The sequence below is a fragment of the Oryzias melastigma genome, linkage group LG9, assembly GCF_002922805.2.
Source record: "Oryzias melastigma strain HK-1 linkage group LG9, ASM292280v2, whole genome shotgun sequence".
In the NCBI taxonomy this organism is placed as follows: Eukaryota; Metazoa; Chordata; class Actinopteri; order Beloniformes; family Adrianichthyidae; genus Oryzias; species Oryzias melastigma.
The window spans coordinates 21,880,213-21,905,843 of NC_050520.1; the positions used below are offsets into that span (position 1 = coordinate 21,880,213).

Below are 25,631 nucleotides of genomic sequence, written 5' to 3' on the forward strand. Positions count from 1 at the left end.
CAGTTGAACAGTTTTTAGCCAGATGTCAGCTCAGACGAAGAAAATGAAGAGGTTAATGGATCAATTTGTCTGTAAGTGAAGCATTTAGAATTGGAGCAGAGCAGGAAGACTTTAGCCCACCCATGGCAGTTGCTGCGACAGATCCATTATGATTTAAAAAAAACAAACTCAGAAATACAGTTTTAATCTTAAATTATTTTATGCATGTCCTCTATCATGAGAAAAATGATGCAAGGACATGTTAAAAGACTTTTTTTTTTTTTTATTGGAGTGGGTCTTTAAAGAAGCCTGAAGCACTATTTTTTTTTATTATTATTTGATCTGTCATGTCTTATGTAATTTTACCAGGTTAATGCATCGTTTTGTCTACAAATAAGACTTAAATAGTTCCAAAAATCAAACAGTAATAAAATATAGTAGATTTCTTGATGGGATTCAAGAGAAATGTTTAGTTTTTATTGCGATTGTTTTTAAGCTAAGACTGTCTTAATACGGACTCCTTGGATGCTGTTTGATCACAATGAAAAAAAAAAGGTTTTAGGTAATTTTAGGTAGAAGTTTTTATAATTCCTGCATTAAAAAAAACAATTAAAATATGTTTCAAGCACATCATATAGTGAAAGTTTTCTGCTTTCTGTCAACATATATTTCCCAATTGACAAGACAAAACATCAAAAAATATTCTTTGATTAAAACAAAGCAAAAATCATTGTACTTCCAGATGGAAATCTCCAAAAGACAAAGATACTCTGCATTAGACAGAACATCGTTGGTTGGCACTCTTGAGGTCATCTCCCCAAGAGAAGATCAGAGTCAGCAGACTCCACTGAGGCAGCAGCCCCCTTCCCTCTGCCTCTCCCTCCTCAACAGCCTGCGGCCTCAGGCCAGCAGCCACTTAATTGCTGGGGAGAAAGAGTGCTTCCCTACCTCATTGCCTTGGATGATGTGATAGATCTGCCTCAGGTAGTTGCTGCCACCTGCTTTGTGGCAGACCTCCAGCAGCATCAGGCCTATTTTCTGCTCAGTCAGTTCAGCCGAGGCAACTCCTCTCTCTGCTTCTTGCTCAAATACGCTGACAGAGAAACGGAGATGGGAAGAGAAAAAAAATGTAAAAAAATAAATAAATAACATCGTAAGACTGAATCTGATGTAAAAGGATTTTGGAGCTATTTGGAGTTATTTTGCGATTGCTGTTTAAGACAGGAGGAAGTATCTTCTTGTAATAAGTTATTCAGTTTGGACTAAATGGTGAAACACTGTAAAAATAAATGAAAAAGGCTTATTTTTTATTTTTATTTTTGCAATTCCGGAGGGCAAAAACATTTTAAATATTTTGGCACAAAAAGTAAGAATAAATGTAAGTAAGTGCAAACAACAGAATACATTGAAGAGAAATGTCAGAAGGGAGGGCAGATTATTAACGTTTCAATAAAGTTTTATTTTTATTCTATTGCATCCTACAAAGTTTCTGATACAGGTAAAATGATTGGTCTGCATTTATATTTTCAGAGGATGTTCATGCACCTTTTTTCTGATTTGTAATATTTTTGGTAGAATGACCAACTGTACAGGGCCCCCCCAGACTTTAAGTGGTTGAAAGATTGGTTCTAATGCAGAGGAACTTTTTTTGGGTGAAGGCATCAACTGGTAATGATTCAAGAACAACTGGATTAGTTTGTGGGATTGAATGGAACGCAGGTTTATTTTTAGGAGAAATAGCTCCCCAAACTTGCGTGTGCGTGGGAGATTTCATGTCAAGGTCCTCACACGTGACTCACCCCCAACCTGGTGGAGGCATCATTTAGGTGCCCTTCCTGTATGGATGGGTATCACATCAAATCCTTTCCCTCACACACACTTTCTGTCATTGTTCTGCTCCCTCTTTCTCTCTTCCCCTTTATAATTATAAGATGGCAGAGGCTATGTTGCCTGTCAGCCAGCCAATGGCTGCTTGACATTGAGGGTAGCACAAGAAGAGGAGTTCCACCTCGCCCGTGCACATCCCCTCATTGTTTTTGCCTGGCGGCCTGGCAGTGGTGTTGTCGGCGATGGCGGCTGTGCATCCATGTCAGCACCTGCGCTGTATCCTTTCCTGTCCATCACTGTGCAGGTGAAGCAGATGATTGGATTCAGTCAGCGGGGTGATTAATGAGGGCCTCTCTGGATTTGGGACAGCCTATCAATCATGTCATTAGGGCCAATGTGCCCTGAAAGAGGCAGACCTCCGCCAAGGAATAACTGCATTCATCTTCATCTGTGTATGCATCCCGTCAGCCCAGTCAGGGTCACCATGATGGAGAACAATAATCTTCTCTTCTACAAATTACTTTGCAAAGACAAGGTGGGTGGTGTAGAGGAGGAGGGGGGGAGGGGTTACAGTTGGGGAAGGAAAGAGCAAAAGTGACACGAAGGAACAGAAAAGGGCTTGCACATGGGCACATGAGTTATACCGTGTGTGTATGTGATGCCAGGAACAAGTGCCAACCCAACGGTTTTTTTTTTTTTTTTTTGGGGGGGGGTTACATACACAACACCCCCATCTCTCCTCCCTCTCTTTCTGACACTGTATTGTGATTGTTTACAAGCCAGGCGTCACTTCCCTGTGAAGGTTAGTTTAATGAATAGTAATGATCCCACTGAATGCCTCCGACAGGTGATACATAATCGTTCTTCTTTCACTTTTCCACTTCAACCCACTCATCGGCCCTCCACCACTCCGTCTGTTCTCCTTTTTTTCCCCTCACTCCCATCCCCTTCTTCCTGTCACTGGAACAGAATTTCCTAGAAGTGGAAATGTTCGCTGTGTTTTTATTTATTCATTTTTTTAAGTCGTTATGCCCCTGAATCACCTTTTCATGAGGATGGATGAATCCAGAGATTCTTATGATGAAGTGAGCGACTAAAGATGCCATTTCTGGGAACACGTTTTAAAAAAAATGCAAAGCCAAAGGTCACAGATCGGCCCAAACTGAAGGCTGTTTTCTCATCAGTCCACTCAGTCAAACGGCATGTTGACCACATCATTTACCAAAACAAATAACATTGAAATTAATTGATTTTCTTTAAAGCTTTATGGTGAACAATAACTTTCATGACATAATAAATCAAAGTTTTCATGCCCAATTTAAAAAAAAAAATCTTGATTAATAATTGTTTTAATAAATCTTACGTAACATCTCTTTGTGGTTTAAATAAACTGAAGTAGAGTCAGATCTTGAGGTTTACTCTCAACCTTTTTGCATCTATCTTTATACCAATACATAATTGGGAAAACAAACATCTTATGGAGATGTTTACAATAAAAATGCTTTTCACAAACCGTGTCCTATTTTGCTGCATTGTTTTCTAATTGATGAGCCCTGATTATAATTGTACAGTGTGAGTTTGACTTCCTGAAAGCGTCTTTCGGGTGTCCTCTCACCTGCCTGTGCAGAGTTTGCGGGCCTTCTGCAGCTGCATATTGATCCACTTGGGTCTTCTATCTTCTAGAGCCTGCAGAACTTTGTGCACTGAAGGTTTGGGAACGCCCTGAAAGTGACCATGAAACCTTCTAAATAAAATAGAATTGATGAAAAAGCAGACCAGGTTTAAATTGTCATAGTATCCTTTACCTTTTGCTGAATGCTCATGACAGCCTGGAGACACTCGGCCAGCAGGGAAAGGCAGTCTTTTGCCTCGGTGTTTAGACCCAAACCACTTAGCTGCTCTGATGTGTCTGGTGCGTCCAGGTCCTGGATCAAGCAGCCGAGTAGAGCCCAGAGCAACAACCCCACTGAGCGCAGCTGCCGGGCATGCTGGGACAGGTGTTTCTCTGCCACTTGAAAGAGGAAGCGGATGGAAAGAGGCAAGGAGGCTACCGCCAAAGGCAAGTTGGTGAAAATGAAGGATAGAGCTTGAATCGCTATGGATATGACAGCTGGAAAGGAAAAAAGATGTTTAGTTTGGAAAACAATTGTGCCAAAAATAAAAAAACTCTTAAAAACTGTGACATTGATCGTGTGCCTACTCTGATTGACAGAGTCCTTTTCTTTGATATCAAGTGTTGTATAGTTCCACTCCTTTGGTATTTTCGCCAGCACGCTTTCTGGAAATTTCTGCTTTAAAAGGGATCCTCGAGACCCCTCAGTGGTCTGCCATGCCAGCACCATGGACACCAGATGTGCAGAGATGCCTTTGATTGAATTTGCCACGATTGCCCGGAGACAGCTGATCACCACAGGTACTGTCCGTGTTTTGTCTGCCAAAATGATAAATGAAATTAGCAGTAAATACAACTGACTTTAATTGGCATGATGTGCTTTTAGATCCAAACAATACCATGTCTGTGACATCTTTTAGAAGGAAAAAAACATGATAGCACCTTTCCAGCCTTCTATTTATCCTTGCAGCATTCACACAATAGTGATTCTCCTGCTCCTTTTCTTCTGTACGTACATGTTCAGCGCTCTCAGGACATTACTGCTTGTACTTTTGGTATTTGTAAGTTCTATGTAATTTAAAATATCACGGAATTTTAGGCGATTTTTCAGCCAATGTCAATGGGATTTTTTTCACATTTTTGGTGCGCTTTTCAACGTATGCAATTTTGGTTAAGCACGTTCAGGACATTCATGTTTGTATTTTTTTTACTGATATGTTTCATGGTTTTAAAAATTTTACGCGATTTTTGTGATATTTGTATATAGTTTTTTTTGGCTACTTTGGCTCCTGAGGTTTTTTGGGGCTAATTTGGTGTTAAGCTAATATATTAGCAACATGTTAGCATTTTTGGCTAATTTGGCTAACTTTTTTGGTTAAAATTACATCTTCTGAGATTATTTTGGGCTAATTTGCAGTCAATGTGTTAGCATTTTTTGGCAATTTGGCGAATACTGAGTTTTTTTGGGTTAAGCAAAATTTTGTTTTCGTTTTATACAATAGTTTTAGGACTTTCAGCAAATTGTTTTAGCAATTTCTTAAATTGCTAAAACATCTTTAGCTACCACGCTCAGCAGAAAGCACTCACATTAGCATTATTACAGGTATTGCAAATTTTCCAGTTTACCTTTATATTGTTTCTTTATTTAGTGGTTTGATTTTTTTACATCAGACCTTCATAGTAAAAAAATATTTATTTAGTTGAATTGAGTAAATAAAACACTACTGAAAAAGGTTTTCACAAACATTGCTTTGTCATGTGATGCTGTCAGGAACATGGTAGAGGAGTGCACATTGTGCGTTAGTCACAACTGCAATTTTTGGGTTGTTTGGGCTTGAAAAGTAGAATAAGTTGGATGCAGGTGGCCTGCACAAAATATCAAGGTCATAGAGTCCTTGGTGAGCCCATGGAGAGAAAATATTCATGCAGATTATTTTCTACGGGCATGCTGCGGGCAACAGATTGTAGCATACGCTTAAAAAACATGCAAGGGGAAGTAGGTGGTTGTACAGATTTGTCATGTTTTTAAACCACCCTGAACCCTATGCACTGCTAAAGGGGCCAGTTACTGCTGTCCAAGTGATAAGAGCACACTCATTGCATAAAGCCTGACTGTTAGAATTTAGGAAATGAAGAAATCAGAGCATTGTTTGTGTTGGCATCCTATGGGCACTAGCCTGAATGCGTGCAGAAGTCAGTAGGGTAGTAAGGAGGCAGTACTCGCACCTTACCAATGACTAGTGTGGCATAAGGGCACCATTTAATAGGAATGCGATACAAATTTGCGCAGAAATCTAGCAGAGGTTTTAAGTCAGATACCCTTCCTAACAGGAATACCAAACCTGTTCTTCTACTGTTCAACTCCAGCTCTTCCGCAGCACAAAAGAACTCGCTCGGTAATAATGTATTCCTTAAATAATTTTCTTCTTATCAAGACAAAAAAGTAAAAACCAATTTATCTTAATCAAATTCAGATACCATGATAGTAGAAAATCATTTAGGAATTTCTCACTTAAACATACAACAAAGATTCAATTGCAAGTAGCTGTGCGGCACAGATAACCTCCCTGCAATAAAATCTAGAGAAAAGAGTACCACCATGTCTGCATTGGATTCTCCAGAGGGCCTGAAAAATAGGTGACCTCTGCGTCACAAAGAAAGATACAGCTTTCTCCAGACAGAACTGTCTCTTTTTCAGGTGTTACGCAAACCTACTTTCAGTCTTTTTTTTCCTCATTGCATCGCCTATGAAACAACATCAACTGTGAGATGAAACTTCAGCACAAAGAAAAAGTGAAATTCCCCGACATGACAGATAAAGGTTAACCTCAAACAAACAGATTAAATAGAAAAAAGGGGCACTGGGGGTCTGGTGTAACCAAAATTATAATATAAAGATTTGGAACAGTCCAGTAATTAAACTAATTATCCTGTGAGGATAAATGCAGATTGGATGACATTGACATCTTCTCCCTGGCACAGCCTTCTTTATAGATCCCCCCCCCTTCCTCTGTCTTTTTCCAAATACTTTTCTCCAGTTGCCCTAATTTATACTACAATAATTACCACTCACCCATGATATTAGAATCAGTACTAGAAGGAGCTTTCTACTCCACAGGAGTTCTAGTTAAGCTATGAAATAAATGTTGGATAAGAGGCAGAAGGAATAAAGGAATTACTGCAGACAGTGAAAGAATGTAATTAAACTTCAGTCATTAAAGACAAAATAAAGCTGTCGTGTTTGTTGTAGAATAATAGCTGTTGTCATTATTTTTGTTGGTTTTGCAAAGGTTGATAAGTTAGTGTAGCTTAATGCAATTTTGAAGCTGTCAAACTGAATCTGTCATCAACTACAAAGGAGCATTTTTAAGATCTTATTAGGCTTAATGAAAGGCTCACATTTTTAGGATTTCCTGCAAACCTGTGATTTTTTTTATTTATTTTTATTTGTCTGTATTTCAGTACCAGTTTGCTCCAGTTTGTTCCTAGAATAACTTACTTTCTCTAAGTTCAGCAAAACTAGTTACAAGCCCAAACGTGATATGAGCAATGTTTTCAATGGTACTAAGTTTCCCTATTATTATGTGTTTATTGTATTATATGTTCATACTTTTTGATAGAACAATCTGTACAATTTAAAACTTGACATTAAAGGGATTTTTTTCCTCTTCGCCTTTTCCACCATTTCATAGTTTTCATCTTTGTTTTAAATTATGCTAAATTGATAAATAAAATATATTTGTGTGATGAGAAGCAGAACTGAACATGCTGAATCCACTGATAATTTGTAATTCAGCCCTATGTTTCAAGGATTCTGACAATTGTTGTTGGACCAGAGTTAACAGCAGAAAAAGAGAATGTGATGCTCACTGCTGCAGCAGAGTATGCATTGGTGGAGGCCGTGTGATGGTGCGGCCCATGCTGACGGACAAACCGGTGTAACTAGGCTGGTGACTAACATCCGTTCCTACAAATGCAAGTTCCATAAAAATAGAGCAACATTTTAAACTAAAATACACATCATTCAAGTCCTTTATTTTTTGTAGTGTTGAGACAAAAATGTATTCTGCTCTGAACATATTTCCTTATTTTTGGGGGAAACATTTATATATTGTTATCCTAATAGCGTCACTAACTATTTGAATGTTTTTATAAAAAACAAGCAATGAATAACTAATTTTAGCAAACATACAAAAAGGTATTTCATTTTAACAATAGTTAAAAATAACTATGCTTTGAGTTTTTGAAATGACAGCCCTCCTAACATGGAAAGAATGGGCTAAACGGGGGTCGTAATATGGGTTTAGCCCATGGTGTTCACACAGGACAAGCAAGGAGGGGCTTCTTCTCCTTGTTCTTTTTCTGCTGTTTATTAGTGCATGTCTGCCACCTACAGTTGAAAGAGGCTTGATGTGAAATGTTGTAGCAGAGCAAATCTTATGCTTTGTGTACGAAATGGAAATAGTTTGGTCCATTGCTAGCGTCCTTGCAATGGAGGATATGGATTACCAGGGCTATGTCCAAATTCCTTCCCTTCTCACTATATAGTGCGTTAGCCATTTTGTAGTACTGTCCGAATCTACAATTCCAAAATCCAGTGCCCGAGAAAAATTTCCCAGAAGTCTTTGCAAAAAACTAGCGTGCATTGATGCTCAATACAAAAGCAAATATCAACCACAAAAATTTTTGCAAAGAAAAAAAAAACGTGTTTAAATGTGATTTTGAATAAACCATCAATGTTTTCATCATTAGAACACAGAGGAGTCACAAATCGTGAAATGTTCGTATCGGTTAGATTTTCACTTTGTGAACTATGAACCTGGTTTTACTGGCAACATTCGTTCAATGGCCACAAGTTATGTTAGCAAAGCCCAAAAATGGTTGTAGAAACTTGCTTATCTTTGACTAAACGTGAGAGCTTTGAACACGGAAGCTCCAAACATGTGTTTATAACCGTTTACACAGACTTTTCAATAGAAGTGGCTGTTTTAACGTGTTTTGCTGGGGGTGGTGTGAACACAGCTTAACACTTACATTATCTTTATTTATATAACACATAAAGAACTTTGTACTTATCTATATAAGAGATTAACATTCAGTACACTTACTTTAAAGGAAAACCACCTTCAAAAATATTCCCACACATTGTTTTATTAACTTCTATTTAGCGATGTGGTAAATTAAAGGTTTCTGTGGAGTGCCAAACATTTAAAATGTTTGATTTAATCTTCATTTACTTTATTGTTGCTTTCTTTATGTTAATTATGCAGATTTCATCCTCTTACCACAAGGTAACATGTAAAGTTATCAATTCGGAGTATTAGGCTTTAAAGATACTTTTGCCTGACTGTGTCATTGAGGTGTTTACCTGCTACTGAGTACAGATGTTCCCATACGTGAGCCTTCTCAAGGTATGGCTCAAGAGCCTGAGTCAGTGCTCTAGGAACGGTGTTCAGGCACGACAAAAGTTGAAATAAAGCCATTATGAAGTCATCTCCTGCCTTGTGGTTTTCTGTGGTCGCCTGTAAATGATTCTCCTCGCAGAAATCTGAAAGCAAAAAGTCAGATGAGAAACGTCTGGTGGAAACAATACGTGGTTATAGAAGAAAAATGTGCATATTTTAGCATTTGAAAAACAAACTGATACCAAAATAAATAAAAGGAAACACTTATAGGCACAAACATTTAAGAGAACATAGAAACATGTTCTCAACAACTGAATGCAGCTGTGCTAAGAGATAGATATAAAACACAATCCAGTAAAACAGCATCTTGATTTCTGAGTACAAAAACCCATTGGAAAATGTCAAGGCTGCCCAGCCTGACACATGTTAACAGAAAGGGTGAACAAAAGACGATGTGGAATAGAAAGGGAAGAAAAACCCACATCTGTGTTTGATAGAGGAAAAAAAAGAAACAGATTTCAAAACCCCTGGCTGAGGGATCCACAGTACACGGAGACAGGAAGTGAAGAGGAAGAGGTTTTGACAGGGTGTCCTTCTGGGGGCTGCTGTCTTTGCACAAGGATGGAGGTGTGCGTGTGCGAGCACGCGAGTGCCAAGCCCATATGGATGACTATATGCCATGTTTGTTTTGTGTGCGTATATATGTGTGTGTGTGTGTGCGTTAAAACGCCAGAACCACAGAAGAAAGGCCCACTGCCTCAGAGGTGACACACATCCAGAGGTCTGTCAGTCTGCTGTGTGGGAGATGACAGCTAATTGTATAGGAGAACATGTGCAATGCAGCAGTCGATAAGGGGGCGCTGTGCCGTGATGGAGGCCAGCGTCACTTCCTTCTGACTAAATACTGGAGCCTTTTCAAAGGACAGCATGCACAAGTCACCTAAACAGCATTCAGGTAGAAAAATCTTTCAACGTCTGAATGAAAGCAGATGTACTTTTTCTATCGTGTGCGTTGAAAAGTGGTCAACCATCCTGGCCCACAGTCAGCCTATTAGGCGTCATTATGTGGATTATGCCTGCGTCTTGTTCACTGTCTCTCTGGTAATTGGTCCTTAAGGGAAGAGTGTTATGGATATCACTGCTGTGGCTGCAATGGTCTAAGGGAAGCAGAGTGACGAACATTAATTTCCACTTGGGGTGCTGGAGAGCATGGCAGGTTAACTAGGTCCCTTTTAATAATGATCCTATTATGGAGCAGCAGATGACTTCAGAAAAAACAGATGTCAGTGCTCCAGCACATCTCTGTGGAGTTTCAACTTCTCCAGCAAGACAATAACTCTAACATGTTTTTGTCTCCATGCAGATTTTTTTCCCCAGTACTTTCCTTCCCACCCTGTCTTTGTGTTTATCCAAATTGATATGTAGCCAATATGTACACCTGTTCATCTTCTCGACAACAAGTGAAAAAGTCACAAGGGCGTTTCTACAAACCTTTGTGAGACAAAAAGATGATCATAAGAGGGCTGTTTTTGTGTGTTTGTACCAAAAAAAGAATGCTTTTCAACTTTGAGTGGCTGTGAAAACACAAAAAAATAGCAATTAATGTGTAAAAAGTGCGTACCTAAAATTATAACACAAAGAAAAGCTGGATAATACAATTGAGAATGTTAAAAAAATTAAAAAGCATAAAAGAACAAAAACAGTAACAAAGATAAAAGCATGTTCACAGTAAGATTTATATCAATAGTTTAAAGAATGCCTGTCCTAAACACAGGGAAAAGCGGAGGGGCTTTTGGGCATTCTGGGAAGCTGTTCCTCCTGTCTGTCTGCATCCTGGTTAATTACCCCTGTCCCAGCGATAACGCGCGAGAGTCAGCGCTTCTGGCGTTGATTTACAGCAGTGAGCAGGGAGAAGCATTGCATAGCCTCCGAGTCAGTCTCAGACCAACCGAGAGAAGAAGACAGTGAGAGTTGTTATTAATGAGGTCGCTATAATGTGAATTAATGTGCGAGTGCAAAACAGTCTTTAAAGGTTAGACGGCTGCAGCGTGGAGAAGCAAAAGAAGGGAAAAATCTTTAAAGGTCAGAGCATGTGCTCCGCCTGGGCCGCTTGAGTGTTTATTACTGCGCTCTATTGATTTAGTGATGATGATGACCAGGGTGAAAATGATGATGACAGCAGAGAAGCTGATGATAACTTCATAAAAGCTCATCAGAGCGTTGTTCAACTTGCTGCTTGTTGAGTATAATTAAAAAGCCAATAAACAACTCCCCAAAAAATATGTAATTAAACATATTTTGTTGGTCCAGAACTGCAAAAAGGTCAAAAGTCATCGAGAGAAATGACATTTAAATTATGGACAATATTTCGTACACATACAGAAACTTCATTTATACTTGAAAATAATTTTTAAAAAGACTTACAAGAATTTTCCAGGAGTATTTTGGGCAGGTGGCAGTCTCCGTGCAAAAGCATCCGCAGCAGCAACTTGGGGTTGTGTCCTGGGTCAGAGGTCAGTAGCCTCAGCTGACACGCCAAAGCTGTCTGGCCCATAAGGCCATCTCTGAGAGATGAAAGAGGAAGCAGGAACACAAAGCTGACAGTTATGCAGTGTCAGGTGAGTACACAGATAGAAGTCCATTTAGCAAGAGACGACGAAGACAGGGCAGGGCTAAACAAGTCAAAGACAAATGTCCTGGACGTCAGGCTGAAAGGAGAAAGCTGGGGAATGCGTACAATGTTCACTTTATTCAGCCTTCCAAATGTCTTCACTCTTGCTTACTTAAACTGTTCACCGTGAGGAATTAGCTCTAATCTTAGCCAACCAAATGCAAATTAACATTTGGGAGGGAGCCAAATACATGAATATACAGCAATACCCCCCTCCAACATGGCTTGTATAACCAAGAGGCTGCAGCCAGCTGTGGGTAATGAGCCATATCCTCGGTGTGTGCAAATCTATGAATGTGTGCATGTGAGGGCTTTTTCTTCTGAACCTTTTGCTCGTGGATACGTGACATACATGCTCACGTTACTTTGTACAGCTCAATAAAATCTAATTGGAGGAGATCGCAAGTTTGTCTTAAAAAGTGTCTGTTCAGAGTTTAACAATTTACTTTAGCTAAACAGCTGGAATGGGGAGGGACAGCACCCTGATGCTTGACAAATAGAAAAACTATGTATTAGTTTGGCAGCAAAATTTCTGTCACTGGGATTGCAAAGCCAAATGGATCATTTCAAATTATTTTATTAATCTACTCAGTTACAGTCAAAAAATAAAAACTGATCAACTGAATGTTGATCTGGCACTATATTTGTTCTCTCTTAAAGTTAAAGATAAAACAAGCTCTCCTATGGTGTACATACAGAGAAAACAATAAATTATGAAATGTCGCATTTGATGGCATGACGGAGGCCAGAGACGAGTGGTGTAAGAGTAAGGGTCACAGTGGTAACTGGACACAAAAGTGCGTGCATAACTCAGAAGCAAGTTTTTTTTTTCTTCCTAACCCTGCATCTGTGTCATATTAGCAAAGCAGCCGAGGGAGCAGGTTGTGTTTCTCCCCCACAGCATGTATCTGTATCTGTATACACACTTACACAGGCTCACTGAAGCAAAAGCAGCAAGTATATATTTTTGTGTGTGATTGTCAGCATGCCCACCTACTGTACGATTGGTGACAGATGGGCGTTTTTTTACATACCGTATGACCTGTTCTGTAAATAGGTCAGGGTTGATGGTGTGTAGCCAGTGTACACCATGCATGTTGGGTTGGCGCAAAATGGTCTCCTTTGAAGCCTCAGTTATAAATGTCCTAAAGGATTTAGAGACATGAATGACAACTTCAACAAGTCAAATTTTTAACAAAAACTTTAGTAAAACAATCACAGAAAAGCAAAGATTTAGAACAACAGTTACTTCACCACATTCGAAGTAAATAACTAAAACAGTGCAGGTGTTACATACCTGAACAGCAAAGACAATGGTGCTGTGACAATGGTGAGGATGGTCAGAAGTTGGTTACACAGACTGTGGATTTGGTATAACCAGTCACAACCACTTGCTGTTCTGTTATTTTCTGAGGAAGGGTTACGCCAGACCAAAGCATCAGGACCCTCACATAGACTCCACATAAGGTTCTCCACATACAGCAGCACTGCTGCGATGTCGCATCTTTAAATACATAGAAAGAGAACAAGAAATGATTCAGGAAAAACTTCAAAAGATAACAGAACCATTTGTAGGATTGTTAAATCTTCTCTCAGAAAGTAATATGGTGTATGGCTGTGAGCAACACTCCTTTGACTTATTAAATTCCACCTATAACCATACAAGTTTGCACAACACTCTTCTAATATCTATTTAATGCAATTTTAAGATGAATTTATAGCTAACTTATGCAGTTTCACAATTGGGCATCTAGCTTTTGGGTCTGATTTCCTTGTTTGCTTTTACATTAATTTGGTTAAAAGTTTTTAATTCTAAAAAATTAACAATTTTTACTGCTTTATTTCACCTATAATGATGGTATCTACCCATAAGTGGTGCACTATTAATACGCTGACTTTAGGTACAGAAAGTTATTCTGCATTCATGTGGTGTTGGAAGTTATTTTTCCAATCGCATGAATGCAGCATTTTTTTATGTTTGCGTTTTTCCTTGATCAACCTGTTGGGGCAATTGGTAGTAAAATGAGAAAAAAGAAGTCACAGTTATAAACAAAAAATTAAAAATATTCTGTTTTCAAATATATAAATGAATTTTAAAACATAATGTATGCATGTTTTTGCCCAGATTCCATTTTTTCCCCCATCATATAAGGTGTATTATCAAAATACTCCACGAATCTGCTGCTGTTCTGTTTGATTGCAGACCTCCAGTATAGCTTGTCAGCGGAAAAGTTAAAAAACTAACATTGTTTTCTGAGTCAGACAACTAAAGGTAAATGAGAAACTTTGTGACAACCTAAAAAAATAAAAGGATCTATATGGACAATATTTGCTTTTCACTAGTTCTGTGTGAACTTTAGCACCTTTAAAGGATTTAACAGATTTAAAATGGTTCCTTAGTAAGTTTTCTATTTAAAGTAGACATGAAAATGGGTCACTCTTTGAGATGACTGCCTGTAAGATGTAGGATTTAGTCACAGGTCAATGTTAAGTGGGTGAAATGTATTTGTCAAATGTATATAAAATGCATACATTGTAAAATTGTGATATATTAGAAAAAATAAAGCATTTTGACAGAGATTTTTTTTCGATTATTGACACTGGGAACAAGAATGTTATTTATTATCCATGTTATGCCACTTAAACACTTGATAAAATACCTGATTTGAAGGTGTCTCTTGTAGGAAGCACGGACTCTGGCATATCTTTTAACTAAGAGCTGTAAAGTTTCCATTAGCACTTGTCCAAGCACATCCTTAGCCAACTCAGCTGGAAGGACCATCCACAGGTCGCTGCGAAGCCCACACAGGAAGTAGAACCACATCTGCAGCGAAAAGGAACACCGCTCCCCCTATGGAACAAAAAGTTGGATGGAAGAGAAGGGTTTCACATGTTATGATGTGGACACTGACAATGCAGAGAAAAAACACAGAACAGAGAAGGAGAGAAAGGCATGTTTGGGGGGAAAACTGAAGAAGGGAAAAAGAGAAAGACAGACAGGTCTGTCAAAATAGGGATGTCTTAGTGGTCATGCCACCCGCACTCTGCACCTGGGTTGTCTTTCTCCCTGTGGGATTTTGAGCTGCTTCAAAGTCATGAACTGAAAATGACATTACAGCAGGCACATTTGCATGTGTATACATGCAAATGTGCCTGCATGTAAGGCGGAGATGCAGAAGAAAAACTTTTGAAATAACTTGAGATATGTCACAAAAAAAGGACAGATAGTCATATCGGCTCTCTGATTATCTTCTGTTTTATCGTAAGGTTAGAACGGAGAGCCATTTATGTTTGCTCGCACTGCCGCAAACATATCTAAAAATATATTTTCATAAGGATAAATGCTGAGTCATCATTACCCCTTCAACTCCCCTTATCCTCAGTTCATCACGCCCACATGCACTCCCTTTTTATCCCATTTGAAATCATCTTTGTCACTTTTTTTCTTCTTTTTTTTTAGCTCTCATCTGGATATCAGATGGCAGGAAAAGAGGCGTTGTCCCCGACCTTCACACAACACTGCACCATTTCCCATAACATCTCAACTTTTCTGATTGGGGTTCAGACTCCTGGGCCAGCCCCCCCTTAAACGGAAAAGTTACTGCGATGAATTCTGACAATGACAAAACAAAGTAGTCACAATACACACCTTTTTTTATGTTAATGTAAATGTATGTTAGAGTAGGGGCTTGAAATGCATAAAAAATCTTAAAAAAAAATCTTGCATAGTTGAATAAATGTGAGAGATAAACAAAAAAATATCTCTAAATTATCCCCAAAATGCATTTTTCTGTAGTAATTTGGAGATATAAAAAACACCCATCCATTCTTGTACAAGTTGTAGAAGCTGAGACACCCTCTCCTGCACTCATTTGTACAGATGCACACGAGTATAGTCGAACAAAAGCGCACACCTGCACGCAGCAGGCCTGTCTGACACTAGTGACCCGGGTAAAGGAGGTGGGGGGGAGCACAAGCTGGATAAAGCAAGAAGGAAGGGCAGGGTTTGGATTGGTTTAAGGGCATAAAGGCAGGGGCCCTGCGCTGTTTCCAGACAGCCCCAGCGTAGACTGCAGACTTCAGACGGCTGAATCCCTAGAGCCCCCAGGGCAGCATGGAAGCCACAGATGTTCTCAGGGAGCTCAGAGTATAACGCACGGATAGAAGAGGGAGAGGGGGAGGTAAAGGTGTATTGTAGGAACAAAAAGAAGAAGCCAGAATGCTTTAGAGCATAACTCCAAGAGTCACTCAGAACTTGCAGAACAAGCCTCATTAGAATTTCCTCCTCCTTCAAAACAAGAGGAGAAATGAGCTGCTTTATGCATTACTGTTTGATGAAGCGCTGGAAAAAAATAAAAGCTTTTTTATTTTAGATCTGTTAAAACTATACTTGGTTATAAAAATTGAGCCTTGCATACTAAATTGCAACTTGAAAAGCCCTGGTAAATTGAACAATAATAGAAAAATTTAGGAGAATTTTTACCTCATAGAAAGGTTTGGGGTCCGCCCAGTCGTGACTCTCTGGGTCATGAAAAATGCTGGTCAAGCAAACTTGAATGCAGTAGCTGGTCAGCTGATCTCTCAAACCCTCTATTGTGTCTTGAAACTTTTGGATAGGAAGTAAAGTCAAGGGTCTGCAGACAAGAAAACAAACAAAAAAAAGCATCCTTAACGTGAAGATTCAAAATGTTCTCAAAAGCACACTGCATTTTATTGTGAAAGGCAACAAAATCCAAAACAGAACTGGGCCCTGTAGATCATCTGCATGATTGGATGTTCATTTCTCAAACATAAGGTGAGTTAATTAGACCACACAACAGATAATCAGTTGATAAGCATGAATTTGTTTTTGACCTAAAACATGCATGTCTGGATAATTTCGAGAGGTAATGAACACTTTATTAGAGGTGCATGATTCTCGTAAAGAGAGGGCTGATTGGTGAGAAAAGTGTTTTCTGACTGAAGGAGATGAAATTAAAGTGAAGCAGTTGAAGGACTGTATAAACATTAAGCAGAGCAAATGCCATTTAAAATTCAAAGAATCCAGATGTAATATCAGCTTCATTAAAATCCGTCATTAATTTTTTTTTGCTTAAAGTCTTTGCTTTCTTAAAGTAAATTTTAAATCTAGTATTTAAACTGTAAAACATCTCTGTGTGATCATGTTGTTTGTAATTAATTAATATTATAATTATTGGTGATTCGTGTTATAGTTATAAAAAAATGTGGCAAAAATGACAAAGATACAGTTGTGCTCATAAGTTTGAATATCCTTGAAGAAATTAGGAATTCTAGGCTATTTTCAGAGAATATGAATGATAGCAAAAAAGCTTTTCTTTCTACTCATGGTTAGTGGTAGGATTAAGCCATTTATTGCCAAACAACAGTGTTAACAGTTTTTAAGTCATAATGAAAGGAGAAACCTTTCAAATTACGCAGATAAAAAGTTTACATACCCCTGTTCTTAATACCTTGTATTGCCTTCTTTTGCATCAATAACAGCTTGAAGTCTTGTACTGTTAGTTGTGGTAGAGATTCTTTATTTTCTCTATGCTAAAGCTGTCTATTTTTCTACCTCAAGTTATTTTAAAATTCCTTGGCTGTCTTGCGCAAGCTGCCATTTTGAGATCTTCTCAAAGTGGCTCAATACTATTGAGGTCAGGAGGCTGAGACGGCCACTCCAGAACCTTTCCCTTTTTCTGTAGTAACCAATGACTAGTGGACTTGGCCTTGTGATTTGGATTGTTGTCATGTTGAAATGTCCAAGTGCGCAGAAGAGTGCACGTTTTTCCTCTAGTATCTTCTGATAATGTGCTGCATTCATCTTGCCATCCATTTTGACCAAGTTTCCGATTCAGTTACCTTTTCCCGTAGATCTTTTGAGAGCTCTTTTGCTTTCCCTATGACTCTGGATCCAGAAATGTCAGTGCAGCACTAAATGAAAGATGCAACAGAGCCCCCAAAAAATCCTAGACAATAAATGGCTTCACTCAACCACTATGAGTGGAAAAAAAGGTTTTTGTGTTATTATTCATATTCTATGAAAAATGACCAAGAAATCATACAGAACTTGTGCTCTGTAGATGAGGCAACCAGTGGTGTACCAAATTAACTTTTTTTATTGTGTTGATTGTTCCTCAAGAGGACTGGACTGAAAACTGCTTCACTTCCTCTAGAATAACTTTGTAAAAAATGTCACAATGTGTGGGTTTGTATACTTGTTGGAAAGTCATAATGACAAGTCGAAATTTGAAAGTTCAACTATTCATATTGTATTCAAGTAATTTAAAACGGTTACTGAAAAGTTTCAAAAAGCCCCCGCTTTAAAGATAAAAGGTCAATATGAAGAAAATGTATCACTTTCTTTGACTAACATACATATAAGTAAAGTATGTTCATATGCACACACATATCTTTTCTTTACATTTTGGTTGCTGTAGAGTTTGAGTCCTTCAGCCTGGCACTGTAATGCTCTAGTCGCTGGTGAACATAAATGCAGGTGGCCAACAGAGCAGGCAAGTTGGTCAGGGGTGCCGAAGATGGCACTTCAAGGGCCCTCTCCTGCAATCGCCCCAACATGGCAAACGCTGCCCTGCCACATGCTTCCACAAAGCTCGACTGAACCTCCAGGAGAGACGTGTCCCTGCAGGCTGCTGCCAGCGGCAGTAAGGCATCAAGCTCCGTCAGGATCGCTGCACAGAACTGAAAGAACATGAAAAAATCATCATCAATGGAGAAAAAAAGTTCAATGACAGTCGGTTCAAAATTTGATCATGAAACACTTGGCCACTTTTTTGTGCAAACACTTAACAAATCATTTTAACAAAAAAAAAACAAAAAAAAAAACAGTGATAACAGTGATAGTGATAGTGCTGCAAAATCATTAAAGATACATCAGTCCATCAGTCCTATCCTATAAAGCGCAGCTCCCACTTTCCAAACTCAGAATGAAACATCTTTGTAAATTGAGGGCAGTCAGTATTAAAGACATGAGATATTTTAGCACTTTATACTAAATGAATAAAGCAGAAAACAATTAATATCTTTCTCTGTTCGGAATACCAAAAGTCAGGCTGATCACAAAATGTAAAAATATCGCTCAAACTTTTTATGTATTTTTCTAAAATATGATAATGTAACATTGTGGAGATTAAAACAAAGCTAAAAGTGAATTTTTCACAGTAATTTTAACTGATTCTCTTTTTAATTCAACTTGCTGGAAGGCGATGGTGTAAAAGCTGATAATAATAGCATGTGTGAAAACAAACCAAAATAAAAATCTTCTGTATTGAAAGATTTGTGCACAAATGCCACTGCTACCATATATTGTGTGTTTCTTTTTGACATCACACTGCAAACAACACAGGACTATCAGGTAAAGAGTAGAATGTGAGTGTGAAATGATCACACCTTTGAAGAAGTCATGGTGCAAAATATGTCTCTAGAAGAAACTGTAAAGGCAAATCAAACTAAAGAATCTAAATCTACAGTAAATAGACGTTTTCATTCAGTATACGGTATGTGCAAACACATTTCCCAACTCTTCATATATGGACGTATGGTTCAGACCCCCTCCACGCCACTTTTTGACTTTTTGGGTGTCCCAGACTCCTCATTTATTGACGTGCTGGCTGTTCCAATTGAATGAGGGATTCGCAACCCTCGGGACACAAACTGGTACTGGTCTGTGGGCTGCTTGGTACAGGCCACAGACAGGTAAAAATATGCATACGCTAATCAGGGGTCTCCAACCTTCGGAAGGCGGACCAGTGCCGGTCCGAGGGCCACTTGGTACCAGGACAGGGGAAAAAAGTCATATGCTAATCAGGGGTCCCCAGACCTTCGGGACAAGAACTGATACCGGTCCAAAGGCCACTTGGTACTGTCTACAGACCAGGAAAAAATGCATATACTCATCAGGGGTCCCCAACCCTTGGGACACAAACTGGTACCTTTCTAAGGGCCGCAGACAGGGAAAAAAATGCTTAAGATAATTAGGGGTCCCTAAGACGCGTACCGCACCACTACTGGTACCCTAATTCCAACTCGGTACTGGTTCTGAATTCGGTACTGTGTCCCGAGGGTTGGGGATGCCTGATTTATTGGGGACAGTTAGCATGTCAAAGGTAGAGACACCCAAAATGTCAAAAAGTGACATAGAGGGGGCCCGAACCATACGTCCATATGTAATGAGTTGGAAGTGAGAATGTGTATCATTGGCACATAGTATATGATGCCCTCATAGGAAGTGGTTAGAAGTTTGACTGAGATACAAGAGATATAGTATTTATATATATATATATATATATATATAAATCACTATTGTTCCTGTAAAATAAGTGTAGCCTTGGAATATTAGCCATCGTGACAGTAAGGCCACTACACCCTCCAATGCTACAATAATTTATAGAAATGTATATTGAAAAAAACAAAAACTTCAAGAAATAGTCACACTTATGTACTTGCGTCAAAGTCAGTATTCTAATTTAACCAGCAGTGATCAAAGGCAAGAATCCCACCAAGACTATTACAGCAAGGTGAAGAGATGTAACACAATTTGAAGTGTCAGTGAGGCCTGTGTTGGTAGAGAAAAGTGTTGAAAAAGAACAAACAATCAGCCACTTCAGTGAATGAAAAAGCACTTGTGTTGTTATTATAGAAAGCTTGAATAAAGGTGACAGAGCTTGAAGCAACACGGAAGAATTTAAGTCTAAGTTTCAACAAAAGGGTAAATTGAAGTTGTTGAATAAAGGTATCTGCTTTTTAAAACAAATATCAAGAAAATAAAAAGAATGTTTTATAAAAATGATCACAAATTGAAGCATTTCAGATGGAAAGCTAGTTTTAAGCGGTGGTGCCTTTCAAGGATTGAAGCAAATGTCCCCCTCCTGCTCAGTTTTATTGGATGCAAATACATTCAAGCGTAACCTTTGGGCTGAAAGGATCTCATCTTTGAAGCACTGACCTACACATAACTACATTGTACTGCTCCTGAGCACAAATTCTGACACTAGTTAGCAATGAGAGCCACAAATACTGTCAAAGCAAAAAAAGGCTCTAGGAAAAGAGTGGAAGGAGGAGGAGGAGGAAAGGTGAAGCGGTAATGATAAGAGACTACGTCTATCACAGCGCACAGGAGAGAAGTGGGAAGCAGAGCGCCGAGAGAAAGAATGCGAGTTGAGGAAACTTTCACAAAGTTCCGGGTGGACTTCTCTGAAAAGTTGTTCACTGGTATTAAAAGAGGAAAGAAAAAGTGCCAGAAGGAACGCAGCTGTCCAGCCCAAAACACTGGAGATCTTTGAGGAGTTAGATCCTAAGCCCAATTTCAAATCAAACACCGGCCTTCTTCCTGAGAAAAGTCAATCTCTAATGTCTACTTCCCCTCTCCTTGCCATTTCCCAGGCCCTCTCTTTTCATCCCTTCACTGAAGCTATCCCTTCTTTATCCTGTTTGCTACACTGATCATTCCGCCTTTTTGATACTTCTTTCTATCATTAGTACACCCTATATCCCTCATTTCTCCCATTCAATGCCTTTTTTCTACATATAATCTTGCCCTTATAATATCACTCACACTGGGTCTTGGTTTCTTCCTGTCTCTCTTTTGTCCCTGGAGTCCTCATCTCAAGTAGTATTGATGACTCTACCCAAGGATCCTTTCTGATCCAGGGTGTCAACTGTGTCAGGCCCAAATCATCCGGGCTCTCTATTATCACAGGAGCTTTCCGCTGCGGCCACAAAAAAACATTAATCTCCCTGAGTCTATTTGTTGTGTGTAACCCACATTGTTCAGTCAGATAGTAATAAAGAAGGATGAGCAGAACAGGGACTACAGTGTGTGGGAAATGAGTTTGTTCACAGGAGGAGTGACAAGCCAAAGCCTTTTCCAAAGGTTGATTCTGAACCAAATAAGTCATGCAACTTAATATGCATGTTACTTGTGGTAAAAACATGAATCACACCTTGTTCAACAAATGAGGAATAAAAAGGGAAATATCACTAGTAAAATTTGCATTTTAAAAAGAAGACAGAACGCCATATCTGTGAAAACATGCAACAGAACTTACTGAAAACAGACACAAATCTGAAATATTTGCTTCATTCTGTGGGTGCATTTTTCAGTGAAATTGAATTTGGAAGGTCAGTCTCATTTAAAGACAGAAATACAACAGAAAGAACAAAATGAATAAAAAACTTGCATGAGATGGGTCTTAAATGTAGTTGGTTTAGAGTTGAAAAAGCTACATTTTCTTTCACTTCTACCTTGACTATCATTTTTGGAGTTTCTCTCTCTGAGTGATTGTAGAAAGAGTCTTCCTTCAGATGAGGGTTTCTGACAGCGTCTGCGGTGACGGGGCTCAGGGTGACAGCAGCGTGTCCAGAGGAGCGTAAGGCCTCTTCCTGCTGAAGGCTCTTGGCACAGGCGTCATCCAGCACTACTTTGACACAATGCTCCATGTGAGGGACCAGCCCGAGAAATGCTGAACTCCAGTCAAACTCCAGGGTCTGTGCCTGAAAATCAGCAGTTAAACCAACAGTGAATACTGAAGGGTTTTTATATTAAATGAAGGTTTTTAACACTTTTATTGTGATATTTTTTACTAAATGAAGGTTTTTTATAATCTGTTACATGAAGGCTTGTTTAATATTATAATTACATTTTTATACTTTGTCACTAACAAATTGATGAATAGAGCTAGTTAAAAAAAACAGTCAGGGGAAGTTTCAAGGACCTAATCAGTTCATTTCCGCTAAAAAACAAAGCCAAAAATTACCTTGTTGGCGGAAGTAGGGCCAGAAGCATTGATCACTCAAGCTTTAGATTTGGTGAAGATGACCATAAAAGGTATTAAGGACTTTGGGGCTTCTCTCTTTCCTGACAAAACATTGGCCTGGAGCCATATAAAGCCCGCCTTCAACATACAGTATATAACTCTTTGTCTTTGCATGCCCTGAGACCCGGAGATCTCTGTTCAAGTTTGATCCAACTTTGATTAAATAGACTGAATTCCAGTTTTTTGATCAGTTTCTTTCTCATCAACGAACACACAATACATAGCCAAGGCCAGAGGTCTGCAACCTGTGGCTCCAGAGCCACACGTGGCTCTTCTATCTCTCCATAGTGGCTCTCTGGCTGAAGAAAAAGAAAATGGTGATTTCCAAACATTTAGAGCTTCGCTTCTATTTTAGCAACTTTTTTTGATTAATTTAGTTTACTGAGGAATTTTAGGCTAATTAAGAGTTCAGCTAGTAATTGAACATTGAGCTAGGTTTTTTTTTTGTGGCTAATTTGGCCTCTTATTAGTTTGGCTAATACTTTAGCAATATACCAACATTTCTGGCTAGTTTGTTGTCCACTGGAATTTTTAGGCTAATTTAGAGTTTAGCAAATAATCTAGCAACATGCGGATGTTTTCGGCTAATTTGTTCTCTACTGGAGTTTTTAAGGCTAATTTAGAGTTTAGCTTTTATTTTAGCAACAGGCTAACATTTTTGACTAATTTAGTTTACTGAGGAATTTTAGGCTATTTTGTGGTTTAGCTAGTATTTAAGCAACGAGCTAGCTTTTTTGGGAGCTAATTTAGCTCATATTTCATTAATTAATTTAATTTCCAAAAATTTAGAGCTTAGCTTTTATTTTTAGCAACATGCTAACATTTTTGTCAGATTTAACTTACTGAGGAATTTTATGCTAATTTGGAGTTCAGCTGGTAATTAAGCAACGAGCTAGCTTTTTCACTAATTTGGCCTCTCCTAAAGATAAACGGTAAAAATGCTTAAATAAATCAAATTTTGAGAAATGCGAGTTTGTTTTTATATTTTTGCTTTTGTTGGTGCCAAAAAATAGACAAAATTATTTTTTATTAAAAAAAAACAAAAAACAAAAAGGTCACGAATGCAAATCCAAATTTCTCAAAGACTAAAGTAAGACTATGCGGCTCCTTCTAGGTTTTGATCAGTGGAAAACAAGCCCGAATGGCTCTTTGACTGTTAAAGGTTGCCGACCCCAGGCCAAGGGGAATAAATAAATAAATCACTTCATAATTGTGGAAAATGTTTTTAAGGATTGAATGAATTTGACTTGTTGGAACAGAGCAGCAACTTTTGTGCGTCACCTCGGTGGGTTTCTTGCCGTCTGGTGTCGCATTTAAATCCTCTCTACTTTTCTTCAAGATGCCTAAACAAAGACAAAGAAAAAACATCATTTAAATATGGAATGCATGCTTGAATATTAACTTATTTTGTGTGTGTGTGTTGTCTGGCCAAGCTCAAAAAAATATTTAAAACTAAAATGTTGTTGGGTCTTCTTCATTTTTGTCATTTTTAGCTAAATAAAATTCAGTATCAAGGACTTTCGTTTTATTTTTCCACCACTGTGTTTGAAATTTAAAAAAAATGCATGCAACCAATGTGATGTTACAAATAGTTTTTTTTTTTTTTTATTTACTAACAAAAGCTTCAGAATGCACAAGAAAATGGTAAAGCAGCCAACCCATGGACACAGTGCCAATTGTATTGAATGGCAACCACTGTACTTTATTGCCAGATGAATTGCCAAACATTCACTATATAATATGGCACAGCAGCTTAGTTAAAACAGTTCACTGAACCCTTGAATGTGTGAACATGACAACAAAGATAAAAACCTCCTTGTTCAGGGTCACAAACATGTTTATTCATAACTAAAAGGGAAGGATTTTTAGCATAGGGACAGAGCTGTAGAACAAACTGCAGTTTTATGCACTACTACACAGAAGATTATTCTAAGCAGCCACAGAGAATGTTGCTTGAATGAGACACAGTGACCGGAGTGTGACTGCACACATCTCTGGGGGAATTGAAAAAATGCTGATGGAAATGGTTTTGCAAGTCTAAATTTAAGGTTTGGATTTGATTTGAACCCAGATAGTAGTAATAATATACGGGACGATTCCTTGTGGCCAGAGCAGGAGTGGCGAGAGCAGGAGAGTGCCGCAAATACAAGTATACAGGATGTCGAGTTGGGTTTCAATTAAATGGCGTGAACATCAAGGCCATAGTTTCCTAATCAGAAAGCATAGAATAAGACCCCAGGCAAGGCAATTTAGCTTAACAAGACCGCATGCAATGGAAGAAGGAGGAAGCAGCCAGCACATCACTTTTTGACCTTTAAGCCCATCTGATGAATTTCTTGTAATTAAGTCGTTTGATTGCCTGGAATTAATGATTTGGATAACTGCCCTTTAAAAGATGTTTACCTCTCTGTAAATTGAGCCTTTCTGCAAGTCTTGTTTTTATAAATGTAACCTTTATGGGGATTACTCCATGCACGAAAAGCTTTCATTTAACATCTCTGTGTTGGCAGTTCAAAGGGGAAAGAGGAAAAAGGATTCTTAAGACTTGTATAACACTTTTGATGATTATAAACGGAGAGGGCTGTGCAGGCGGAGGTCACCTGAAAACCTGACCAAAAGCACTAATTATCTTAATATTTGTTTTGTCAGTGGATTCAGCAACAAAACAACTACCGTATTTTCTGGACTATAAGCCGCTACTTTTTTCCTAAGTTTTGGACCATGCCGCTTATACAAAGGTGCAAACTATTCTGTGGATTTTTCTTCAACCGCTAGGGGCGCTCTAACTGGAATTAGAATAAAAAACTAGAAAAGTTGCATTAGCTCCGATAAAGCTAGTGTGAATGCTTTTTGCTTAAAAAGGGGGCTACAATTTACTTTAATTGCTGAAGGGATTTTGCTGAAAATGTAAAAGCTATTTGCAAAATATTAGATTTGCTAAAAAACTGGAAATGTTGTAAAAAAAAAAAAAAACTACGAAAGAGCACTGAAATTGTCCTTAATTTCTGTAAAAAATTGCTTAAAAATCTCTCATACATGCCGGTTTTGCAAAAATATTTACTTAAATATGAGCTAAATTAGCCAAAAGTCAATGATTCTACGGTGAGACATTGGAGGCGGCAGTGAGAAGAGCTTGTGCCTTGCCAAAAGTTGAGAAAAGCTTTCAGAGGACATAAAAGCAGGTGGCCTGAACTTGAAAATGTCCTGGAGTACTTGGTGAACACACAGAGAGCAGGTGAAAAATGTTCAGAAAGAATCTGTTCAGGTAAATACATGTCCAAAATCGTTCAACACATGCAGTA

General features: G+C 38.5%; 1 protein-coding gene across 1 annotated transcript in view; it reads right to left on the bottom strand.

Annotated features, from left to right (window-relative positions):
* The window catches only part of kiaa0825 (KIAA0825 ortholog), a 131,274-nt gene that overhangs the window by 80,339 nt on the left and 25,304 nt on the right, over positions 1-25,631 (bottom strand). The window contains exons 8-20 of the mRNA XM_024276128.2: positions 23,611-23,672; positions 21,758-22,006; positions 17,919-18,196; positions 15,978-16,128; positions 14,155-14,345; positions 12,792-12,998; positions 12,529-12,639; positions 11,248-11,387; positions 8,787-8,966; positions 4,007-4,237; positions 3,612-3,916; positions 3,422-3,528; positions 928-1,072 (exon numbers count right to left, since the gene is read on the bottom strand). Coding sequence (XP_024131896.1) covers positions 928-1,072; positions 3,422-3,528; positions 3,612-3,916; positions 4,007-4,237; positions 8,787-8,966; positions 11,248-11,387; positions 12,529-12,639; positions 12,792-12,998; positions 14,155-14,345; positions 15,978-16,128; positions 17,919-18,196; positions 21,758-22,006; positions 23,611-23,672 — 2,357 coding nt within the window. The remainder of the gene's footprint in view (positions 1-927; positions 1,073-3,421; positions 3,529-3,611; positions 3,917-4,006; positions 4,238-8,786; positions 8,967-11,247; positions 11,388-12,528; positions 12,640-12,791; positions 12,999-14,154; positions 14,346-15,977; positions 16,129-17,918; positions 18,197-21,757; positions 22,007-23,610; positions 23,673-25,631) is intronic.